Source organism: Dreissena polymorpha, chromosome 5 (assembly GCF_020536995.1).
Source record: "Dreissena polymorpha isolate Duluth1 chromosome 5, UMN_Dpol_1.0, whole genome shotgun sequence".
Lineage (NCBI taxonomy): Eukaryota > Metazoa > Mollusca > Bivalvia > Myida > Dreissenidae > Dreissena > Dreissena polymorpha.
Window position 1 is genome coordinate 105,580,905 of NC_068359.1, and position 11,852 is coordinate 105,592,756.

The window sequence follows — 11,852 nt, forward strand, 5'->3', positions numbered from 1 at the left end:
AAAAAAAAAAAGATTGGGCATGAAATGTGACTTCTACAGTGTTTACAAGGTTTTTCTTTTTTTTGACCTAGTGACCTAGTTTTTGACCCGGCACAACCCAGTTTCGAACTCGGACGAGATTTTATTGGGACAAAGCTTCTGACCAAGTTTCATGAAAATGGGACAAGAAATGTGGCCTCTAGAGTGTTTACGAGCAAATGTTAACAGACGGACGGACGGACATACGACGGACAAAGACCGGTCACAAAGGCTCACCTGAGCAATCAGGTGAGCTAAAAAAGCTCGTTTTGAAAAGTGTCAATATATATTTATTATGAACATAACAAAACATTATTGTTATTTTTAATATATTATTAATAATATAAAAATAGTTCATGTATATTCATTTTAATATTGATTGTAATTCTTTTTTATTACCTTTTGATTTTTTGTGTTTTGAAATGTTGTCTTTTTTCAACATACTACACCCAAAGTGAAAGAATTTGATTTTTGAAACTGTATGCATATTTTGCAATACATCGTTTTTGATTTTGCATTATAGTCTAACCAATTGAATTCCAAAAGCCAAACATCTTCGATTGATCTATTATCAGATTTGATTTTTTTTAAGACCGTGTCATTAGATTCGTCAAGAGTCCAAAGGACGCTTATTGCCTATGGTCGCCATAATGGCAGTCGTAATTTCCGACACTTTCGCCGAAAATGCCAAGGGTTTTATACCCGTTCATCTATCGTCATTCACAATTGTAACACATTTAGCCTTTAATCATTACAAACATTACGAACTTCTCGAAATTAAAATCAATTATCAACTTCTTTACTTACGTTCATTGTGTGATGAGTTGATAATTCGCCAACGGCTTTTACTCAAATTGATTGAAATTGGCAGCAATCTTTAATCAGATGTAATTGTTTATTTAAGCCGATAAGATGTACGATTACACCATCGTTTTGTTTTCACACCAGTCATTTTCCTTTGTCTCGATGACCGGTTCTGACCGGTGTTAACCCTTACAGTGCGGGAACCAAATTTTGAAGGCCTTTGCAAACAGTTTGGACCCAGATGAGACGCCACCGAACATGGCGTCTCATCAGGATCCAAACTGTTTGCTATTCTGATAATATTCTTTGAAAAAAAACGAAGAAAATGCTAATTTTAGAAATTCAGCAGACGACATTTTAGCAGACGACAAATTTCCCAGCATGCAAAGGGTTAATGCCGACTGCGTATCAATTTTTCGGGTCAATAACACAGCGATGTATTGAAGCACAGTCTACAGCTGAAAGAGTTTATTATCTGGGACGGCATTTGTCAGGAAAATAATCGTTGGTCGAACGTTTTCACCAAACGATTATTTTATTCGCTGAATTTGCTAAATTTTCGCCATTGGTGAATCTGGTGAACGGCAGCAAGAGCCCTGTAACGATTCAAAATCAGTTATTATCAGATAAACATTTTGACCATATATCATTAAGATCAGATGAAAACTATGACCTCTATTGTCTACACAAGGCTTTTCTATGATTTGACCTAGTGACCTAGTTTTTAACCCCAGATAACCCAAATACAATCCCAACCCAGATTTCATTAAGATAAACATTCTGACCAAATTTCATAAAGATTGGATGAAAAATGTGACCTTTATTGTCTACACAAGGTTTTTCTATTATTTGACCTAGTGACCTAGTTGTTGACCCCAGATGACCCAAATACAATCCCAACCCAGATTTCATCAAGATAAACATTGACCAAATTTCATAGAGATTGGATGAAAACTGTGACCTCTATTGTCTACACAAGGTTTTTATATTATTTGACCTAGTGACCTAGTTTTTGACCCCAGATGACCCAAATACAATCCCAACCCAGATTATATCAAGATAAACATTCTGACCAAATTTCATAAAGATTGGATGAAAACTGTGACCTCTACTGTCTACACAAACAAATTGATGACGAACACGCGCACACACGCACGCACAACGGACATCACACGGTCACATAAGCTCACCATGTCACTGCGTGACAGGTGAGCTAAAAATTGTCCGTTGATTGGTGCTATATAAACTTGACATAATATTCTCTGTTTCACTCGTCAAAATGACAAATTCAGAGTGTATCACCCCTATTAAAAAGCAAACTTTAGCTACAGATGATACTTAACTTTAACTTAACTGTGTTGTGTTCTGGGCACTATGTAGGGGGTCATATGCTAGATAACACTTATAACAGATATTTGCTGTTATTGCTAATAGCAGAAATTTAAATGTCACTCTATAAATGTTGTTTCTATTTTCAACAAGAGCACCGCCTTGCGGGTGCAGACCGCTCATCTATTTTCTTTTTAAAGGTGAAGGGACTCTCATTTTCAATCACAAAGGAGGGAGGAGTGGAGTGAAGAGGGGTGTATAGTGTGGGGTTGTGGACATTTATTACACTATCTTCCAAAAAAGCGAAAAAAAAAAAAAAAAAAAAAAAAAAATGGGGGGGGGGGGGTATAGTGTGAGGGTGTGGTGATAATTTGTGAGATGATCTTAAAAAAAAAAAAAAAAAAAAAAATCAAAAAAAAAAAAATTTGGGGGGTGGGGTGGGGTGGGGGGGGGGTGGGGTGGGGGTATAGTGTGAGGGTGTGGTGGTCATTTGTGAGATGATCTTAAAAAAAAAAAAAAAAAAAAAAATTAAAAAAAATTGGGGGGGGGGAGGGGGGAGGGGGGGGGAGGGGGGGGAGGGCACGGGGGATGGTTTGGGTGAAGTCTATAGTGGTATGTCAGGTAAGAGTAGTTTCATCAAAGTATCAATCAAATCTAATCATAAATAAAGAAGTTATGGCAATTTTAGCAAAATTTAATAATTTGACCTTGAGAGTCAAGGTCATTCAAAGGTCAAAGTAAAATTCAAGTTGCCAGGTACAGTAACCTCATGATAGCATGTAAGTATTTGAAGTTTGAAAGCAATAGCCTTGATACTTCGAGTGGATCGAAACACAAAATTTAACCATATATTAAAAGTTACTAAGTCAAAAAAGGGCCATAATTCCGTAACAATGACAACCAGAGTTATGCAACTTGTCCTTTTACTGTACCCTTATGATAGTTTGTGAGTGTTCCAAGTATGAAAGCAGTATCTATGATACTTTAGGGGTAAAGTGACCAAAACATAAATCTTAACCAAATTTTCAATTTTCTAAGTATAAAGGGCCCATAATTCCGTCCAAATGCCAGTATGAGTTACATAACTTTGCCTGCACCGTCCCCTTATGATAGTTCATAAATCTTGCAAGTATGAAAGCAATAGCTTTGATACTGTAGGAATAAAGTGGACCTAAACACAAAACTTAATCATATTTTCGATTTTCTAAGTATAAAAAGGGCACATAATTCTGTCAAAATGCCAGTCAGAGTTACATTACTTTGCCTGCACAGTCCCCTTATGATAGTTAGTAAGTGTTGCAAGTATGAAAGCAATAGCTTTGATGCTTAAGGAATAAAATGGACCTAAACACAAAACTTAACCAAAATTGTCAATTTTCTAAGTATAAAAAGGGCACATAATTCTGTCAAAATGCATGCCAGAGTTATCTAACTTTGCCTGCCCAGTCCCCTCATGATAGTTAGTAAGTGTACCAAGTTTGAATGCAATAGCATTGATACTTACTGAGAAAAGTGGAACTAAACGCAAAACTTAACCAAAATTTTCCATTTTTTAAGTATAAAAAGGGCACATAATTCTGTCAAAATGCACGCCAGAGTTATCTAACTTTGCCTGCCTAGTCCCCTCATGATAGTAAGTAAGTGTACCAAGTTTGAATGCAATAGCATTGATACTTTCTGAGAAAAGTGGACCTAAACGCAAAACTTAACCGGACGCCGACGCCAACGCCAACGCCAACGCCAACGCCAACGCCGACGCCGACGCCAAGGTGATGACAATAGCTCATAATTTTTTTTCAAAAAATAGATGAGCTAAAAATGAACTTCTGTGTCCCAATATAGCCCACGTTTCACTACAACTTTTTTAATTTAGCAAAAATATTTGGCGACATCTTTTTAAAGCCCAGAGGGAACCGTGCTTAAGATACAATGTCAGAAGTGTTGGTGTCTGACCAAATGTCCGACAAATTTCCAATCTAACATTCCACTTGATTTAGACAATGTGTCTGGCATGTTCTCTTGAGGTTTCACAACTTCAGGATTTTGAAATAATAACAAAATAATAAAACAATTTAAGGAATATGATAATATGAAACCTGAGTGCACTTTGACGTCTTCACATGGAACTTAGGTGTATTGTTCCAAGGACCCACTGTGGCCGGGCTTACAAGTGGGTCAACAGGTAAACCGGGGAAAGCAACATGATAGTCCTCTGGGTCCCCAAGGTTGGCACCAACAGTAGTTACTCCGGAAGTCATGTCTGAACTCGCGTCAATGAAGCAGTTCCGAGTCGAACAGTACGTCTGATCAAAATGTAAAATGTTTTTTTGATAAATACAATTATTTAAGATTTCTCAACTCTTACATGCATTAATAAATATATATTAGAAATATACAAATATTATAATTATATACTATTATATTATATACACCTAATTGAATTCAAATTAATTTAAAATTGTGTAAGGCAGTTTCCAGATAAATATTGATAGTGCATAATTACTCAAAAGAATTGTTTTTATGTGCCGACAAGGGAAAACAAGAGCACCGCCTAACGGATGCCACGCTTGGCTGCGGGTGCAGTTTTGAATAAATGAAAGCTTGTCAGAAATTAATTTTTAATTTTTTTAGAGGTCACAATGAGCTTGACCTTTGACATAGTGACCCAAAAATGGGTGTGGCATGTAGAACTCATCAAGGTGCAGCTACATATGAAGTTTCAAAGTTGTAGGTTGAAGCACTTTGATTTTTGAGCCAATGTTCAAAACCTTAACCAAATGTTCAGGTTTTAGCACCACGCGGACAGCGGATGACGAGCTGGCTATGACAATACCTCGGGTTTTCTCAGAAAACAGCCGAGCTAAGTCATTGCAGGAAAATGGTTTGAGAATCACCATTGAATCCATTATTAGGAGGTATGTGTAATTGTTGAATATATTGAAACAAAACAAATTAAAAACTTAAAACCTGTTTAAATGGTACTATTAGAATTAATATAGAAACAAGAGCTGTGTTTGTGAAACACAATGCCCCCTACTGCGCCGCTTTGAAGCCATATATTTGACCTTTGACCTTGAAGGATGACCTTGACCTTTCACCACTCAAAATTTGCAGCTGCATGAGATACGCATGCATGCCAAATATCAAGTTGCTATCTTCATATATTGCAAAAGTTATTACCAACCTTAAGTTTTTTGGACAGACAGACACACACATACAATGACAGACAGGCCAAAAACAATATAAGCCTTGAGGCAATTTCATAAACGATCGTACGACAATTTTAACTTACGAGAGAATTTTGTAATCTTAATAAGTAGACGAACTAGCTCGCCATGCTCGTCAAATATATATGGCGCTTGAGATGCCAATGTAATTAATTAAGTGCTGAAAATTTATAATCACATGATATGGACTTTTAGCAATTGTGTATCTTCGAAAAATGTATTGTATCGTAAATGTGTACTACGATGTTTATTGAAACGATCCCCCCAGATCATTCGATCCAGGGGCTTAAAAAAAAGGTCTGAACTTGGGTACACAATCTGCTGTGCATGGTCTGTAAGCTATGTTACTTCAACCATCTACTGAAGTCCTTCGTCATAACATTTGGGCACATTTTTAGTCTTTATAAGTTTGAGTTAAACAATCACATGCGACTTCTGACTATTAAATAAAAACAATAGCACACAATAATGTTCAGTCCACACCCGTACAGTCACAGAGATGGGTGGGGTGAATTATTTAAATAGACACGGCATTTACGAGTACAGTCGATTGGTGTATAACAGATAGCTAAGGACTTAGAGTCTCATTTCAACGTAAACACCATGCATTCAGTAATTAAACCATTAAACCTAGTTAGACACACATCTTTCCTATTGAAACATGCCAGCGGTTTTAAATATCCGAAAAATATTATTTGTTTACAGCGCGAATTTCATGGTACACTGATTCAGCCATTACCGGATCGCTTAGGTTAACCGTTTGTATCGGATTACATGTGTATCGTGTTATTTCTTAAAATTTGACACAGCATTTGTAAAAAAATAATTGCAATATATGTACATTTTCAGAAAGGAAATTCATTTCTGCGTTTAATAAGACCAAATTCATGGAAATCACTGCACAATTGATGAAGTAATTGCTGTTCAAAGCGATGCATCCTATATTCGGGTCATTTTGAGTTGAATCTATATATAGATTTGATAGCGGAAAATATGTTTTCAGAGAAATCGATTTTTCGTTATAATTTGATTATTTTGCATTAAAAATGATGTTTTTACTTATTAATATCATAGCCACACGCTTACCACATGTGTATTGGACAACTTCAATCAAGTTTATATTTATTTTGAGACAATCCCCACATTCCTAAATATGGGTCACCACATGTCCGTTATTCACTAAATCCAGAGTTGCAGCTTTCATGCTTATTTTATATGGTACGCATCAATTTGGTTTCTACGCATTCTTACTTTTGTAAAGGACGCATAATACTAAAATATTACATCAATGAACATTATGTTTACCTAACAAAATCTGCAAAATTCAAGAAACTATTCGTCTGCACTTTTCCTGTCGTCACAAAAACGGTGCGTACATAACGTGACCTTGTTTTGCTTTTGAAAAAAGAAACAGTTGTAAACATTGACACACATCAACAAAAACATGAATCGACTTAACAATGATAGGCTTTTTGTATTCAATTAATAGAAAACTATAAATCTTAACATAAATAAAAGTATTTTGCAAAAAACGTTTAAGCTATCCGTTACTCACTAAAATCCGCTATACACCAATCGACTGTAATAACAGAATAAATAAACTTTTTTCTCGAAAACAATGAGTATTTTTCTAACGAACTATACATGTCAGGGGCGTTCCTGAGGCTATTTCAGCTAAACGCACTATCGAGAGGGGGGAGGGGTAGGTGCGGGAGGGGGTGTCCCCCTCATGATGGTGGGGGATGGGGGGGGGGGGGTCTTTCCCATGAAAATTATGGAAATGGTGCGTTTTAGTGTTATCTTTCAGCCACGTTTTGGCATTTTTTTTCAACGATTTCATGCTTGAATAACACCAATAAAAGGAAATATTTCATTAAACATTGTCAACAGCAAATATACTTTCGACCATAATTTATTTGCTAAGTTAGTGTCAATGCTTAAAAATCAAGAAGCCTTATTGCAAAGGAGAATGGATAGGTGTACGAGGGTGTTCAACTCTATTGCTTGCGGGAGTATGGGGTGCTCCTCTAAAAAACTTTGGAAATTTCTTTGCAAAAGGTGTGATTTGGTGTTGCATTTCAGGCACATTTTGGCAATGTTTATCCTCAAGTTTAAGCTTGTAAAAGTTTAGAAAAATACATATTTTAATAAACATTTCCAACTGCAAATATACTTTTGAACATAATCTATTAAGTTTAAGTGTCACGGCTTTAAATCAAGAAGCCTATGACTGCAAGGGAATGGGTATGTAAATGTGAGGAAATGTTTGACTTTTTCTTCCTCCCCCAAACAAACTTGGATTTCATTGCAGAAGGACCGTTTAATTGTTATCTTTCAGCGACATTTGGCAATTTTATTCCTAAATTTCTTCCTCTAAAAAAAGTTAAGGATTTAGTGTGTTTTCCATGGAAAACTTTCCCATGTCTGTGTATTTTTGCGACTCTGTAAAAATATAGTGCCACGCCCACGGCGTGTGTACTTGTTTTGACGAGTTGTCAAACCTGGTGTGACGTGGCGCCAAAACAAAGCCCGTCATTATTTTCTGCTGAAACTGATTTTATTTGGGGGTTTTGGTAAACAGAAAATTATATTAGTTTTTAATTAAACTGTAAAAGAAACACTCTTTGAATGAAACAACAGCATGCTCGCTGAGTCGTGTACCCACTGTCATTTTCTAAAAGTGGACGTCTTGTTTACATAATTATACCCCTACCCCTCCCTTAGCCCTCACTTTTTATTGCATTTTTTTCGAATTTTAAGAGTTTTCATTTTGTTAAGTTTGATACTAAATTATACGCACGGGCGTACTGCCGTATGCCTAGGTACGCCCCTGCATGTTTACATGTTTCAAGAAATAAATCACGTATTTGAGTGTGAACGTTGCTGTCCACGTCAACATACTTGCACACAATATGATGTGTCAAACTCAAAACAGAAACAACTTACAGTACTGCGTCCGTAAATATCCGTCCTAGGTTAACCTACACGAAGCCAACTCCAATTCGGTTCTTCTCTCGTTCTGAAAGATAAATATGCGGATAACAATGACTTATAATAACTCAAGTATTCCAAAGGTAATGCAACTGAAATAGATACAACCAGTTCGCCGTACCTTGACAAGAGAAATGCCTTACAACCTTTCAACGTGGATATTATTCATACGCGAGAGTATGGTTCAATATAACAAACACGTTGATTGGTACAATTTAACACCGAATTGTCAGATCATGAGTCTTTGGCCAATGAAAATGTACCGTTTCTGTGTTGAGTTCGTGCTAAAATATATACAATCTCAAAGGCAGTTTTATTTACTTTTGTTACATTTCGTCACTTTTTCTATAAACTTATCGTTATATAGACTAATGCACATTAACATGTTTCAGCACACTGCACTATTTTATTGCGCCCAGTGGAAAGGTCAAAGTGCATATAAATAAGTTGGCACGTGGCAAAATACAAGGGAGATAAATAATTGCCATGATCGCCCATTTCAACCAGTGAGCTCCCCTGTTGATCAATTTCAAACCCTTGTATCGCTTCATTTTTATAATGATTTTTATTTTAAGCAACACAGTTACATAAAGGGTTTTCTTCTATTCATATTTGGGATCCTTGGTAAATATAACCAGGACCTAGATAGTATTCACTATCCACGATTGTTTTGTTATACACTAAAGCATTTTAGTAAGATTAAGGGGTATACCGACCACATGGATATAATTATATTTGATATTGAAAATACTTTTTCTGAAAAGTTGCTTTTTCGTTATAATTTTATTATTTATCATTCAAAATGATGTTTCCACTAATTAATATCATAGCCACAAGCTTACCACCCGTGGTGGACCACGATATTAAGTCGATGTACATGTATAATTTAAATATAAACGATTTAAGTAGAATAATAATAAAATTTGAAGAAAGTTTATGTTCAATGCATCCAAAACGCATTTTTAATGTGTATTAAAATATTATTATTCGCAAAAAAATGATTCGGATTTAGTCCATTTTTTTACCACAGTGAATATCTATTTTCAATACATACATATTCGCTGGAATTAGTTCGATAATAAAGTTGTATCGAGTACTGCACATGTGCATCAATATATCAATATTAGATACACATGTAGATATTAGGAAAAAAAAATGTTTATAAACTGCTTCAAATAGGCTGATATACAATGTTTATCCCATTGGTTGTCAGCATTTTTCGAGTCTGTAATATATATGTAATAACCTTATACTATAATAGGTCTCCAGTGTGTAAGAGTTTCTAAATTTTCTGCTTGATAATGTTATTACAATCTGTTATTGTAGATCACAAAGTCATCATTTCGTCAAAAGAATGGCTGATTAAATTGAAAAAAATATTCCAAAATATTGTGTAATGTTCAGTTGTTTAATCGTCCGATCCAAGGCTTTTGTTGTTATTCGTTTCTTTAAATGCAATATTACATTCGTTTACTTTTCTTTTACATAGACGTTGTTGCTTTTTGTTATTCAATATATTCATTAGAACGACCGATAATTTATTCTTATGAGCCAACTTGTCAAAATTGTGATCGTTTTGACTTTTTAAAAAAGATAATAGTATTTCTGCGGTTGTCATCATTTTTAATTTGCTATTTTGTTTCACTTTCATTTAGCATTGTCATCATCTTTTCCTCTGCGTTCTTCTTTTCCCTCTAGCTTTGTGTATTGTTCTCATTAGTTTCGACTTTTACGGTCGTAGATCAAACAACGATGCCAATAAGTGTTTATCATATGTCAGTCATATTCTTAGCCTGTTTTTGGCAGATTTGTATCTGATATGTCATGTCATGTTATGCTTCTTAAAGCTTTGTGAAATAAGGATGGAATCAAGTTTACCGTGACTCAGTTGGAGTGCCGTGCTAGTTATTGTTTTCTGGGTGTTGCATTCACTCCATAAATCTATTAGTTCACATGCTGTTAACTACGGAATCCGGATAGGACCAGGTTGATTGTCGCGTGTCGACTTTCGAGATCGACGCACGACATTCAAGCGACATTCTCTCGACGCACGAAACGACGCGCGACAATCAAGATTTGAGTGTCGCATATCGCGCTGGGATTTAGAAAAACATATTGCAGAAAATCTTGACTGTCGACTGAATTGTCGCGCGTCGTATCGTGCGTCGAGCGAATGTCGCTTTAATGTCGCTTGAATGTCGTGTGTCGACCTTCGAGCGCGACACTCGACATTCTCTCGACGCACGATACGAAGCGCGACATTTGATATGATACATCGCGAAAATTTCGCCTGTCGACCTAAAAATCCCTAGGTCGACACGCGACATTCTCTCGACGCACGATACGACGCGCGACATTCTCTCGACGCACGATATGACACTCGACACTACTAGTATATCGAGCAAATATCGCGCAAGTGTCGCATGTCGACCGGTGTGGGAGTATTTTTTTCATCTGCAAGCAAGGTGTTATAGTAACTTTTTCAGCTAAAGTAAAAATAGCGGCATCTAGTAGCAGCAATAACAGCAGCATCAGTAGCAGCATCATCAGTAGCAGCATCATCAGTAGCAGCAGCAGTAGCAGCAGCAGTAGCAGCAGCAGTAGCAGCAGCAGAAGCAGCAGAAGCAGCAGCAGTAGGAGCAGCAGCAGCAGCAGTAGCAGCAGTAGCAGCAGCTGCAGCAGAAGCAGCAGTAGCAGCAGTAGCAGCAGTAGCAGCAGAAGCAGGAGAAGCAGTAGTAGCAGTAGTAGCAGAAGTAGCAGCAGTAGTAGTAGTAGTAGCAGTAGTAGAAGTGGTAGTAGTAGTAGTAGTAGAAGTAGTAGTAGTAGTAGTAGTAGTAGTAGTAGTAGTAGAAGTAGTAGCGGTAGTGGTAGTGAGACTGGTAGTAGTGATAGTGGTAGTGGGACTGGTGGTAGTGGTAGTAGTAGTTGTAGTAGTAGCAGAATCAGGAGTAGCAATAGTAGCATTAGCAGTAGCAGTGTAGTAGCAGTACCAGCACCACCAGCAGTAGCAGTAGAAGTAGTTGTTGTAGTAGTAGTAGAAGCTGCAGTAGAAGCAGTAGCAGCCGCAGCAGCAACAGCAATAGCGGCAGTAGCAGCAGCAGTAGTTGTAGTTGTTGTAGTAGTAGTAGTATCTGAAGTAGCAGCAGCAGCAGTAGCAGCAGCAGTAGCAGTAGCAGCAGTAGCAGCAGTAGAAACAGTAGCAGCAGTAGAAGCAGTAGCAGCAGCAGCAGTAGAAGCAGTAGCAGCAGTATCAGTAGTAGCAGTAGTAGAAACAGTAGCAGCAGAAGAAACAGTACCAGCAGTAGCAGCAGTAGCAGCAAAAGAAGCAGTAGCAGCAGCAGCACTAGCAGCAGAAGCTGCAGTAGCAGCAGTAGCAGCAGTAGCAGCAGTAGCAGGAGTAGCAGTAGTAGCAGTAGTAGTAGTAGTAGTAGTAGTAGTAGTAGTAGTAGTAGTAGTAGTAGTAGTAGTAGTAGTAGAAGTAGT

The 11,852-nt window shown here is 37.0% G+C and overlaps 1 protein-coding gene across 1 annotated transcript in view; it reads right to left on the bottom strand.

Moving 5' to 3' along the window:
* Positions 1-8,574, bottom strand: part of LOC127832631 (vigilin-like) — a 63,075-nt gene extending 54,501 nt beyond the window's left edge. The window contains exons 1-3 of the mRNA XM_052358196.1: positions 8,491-8,574; positions 8,325-8,397; positions 4,248-4,454 (exon numbers count right to left, since the gene is read on the bottom strand). Of these exons, the coding sequence (XP_052214156.1) occupies positions 4,248-4,409 (162 nt within the window). The 5' untranslated portion in view covers positions 4,410-4,454; positions 8,325-8,397; positions 8,491-8,574. The remainder of the gene's footprint in view (positions 1-4,247; positions 4,455-8,324; positions 8,398-8,490) is intronic.
* Positions 8,575-11,852: the final 3,278 nt, after the last annotated feature.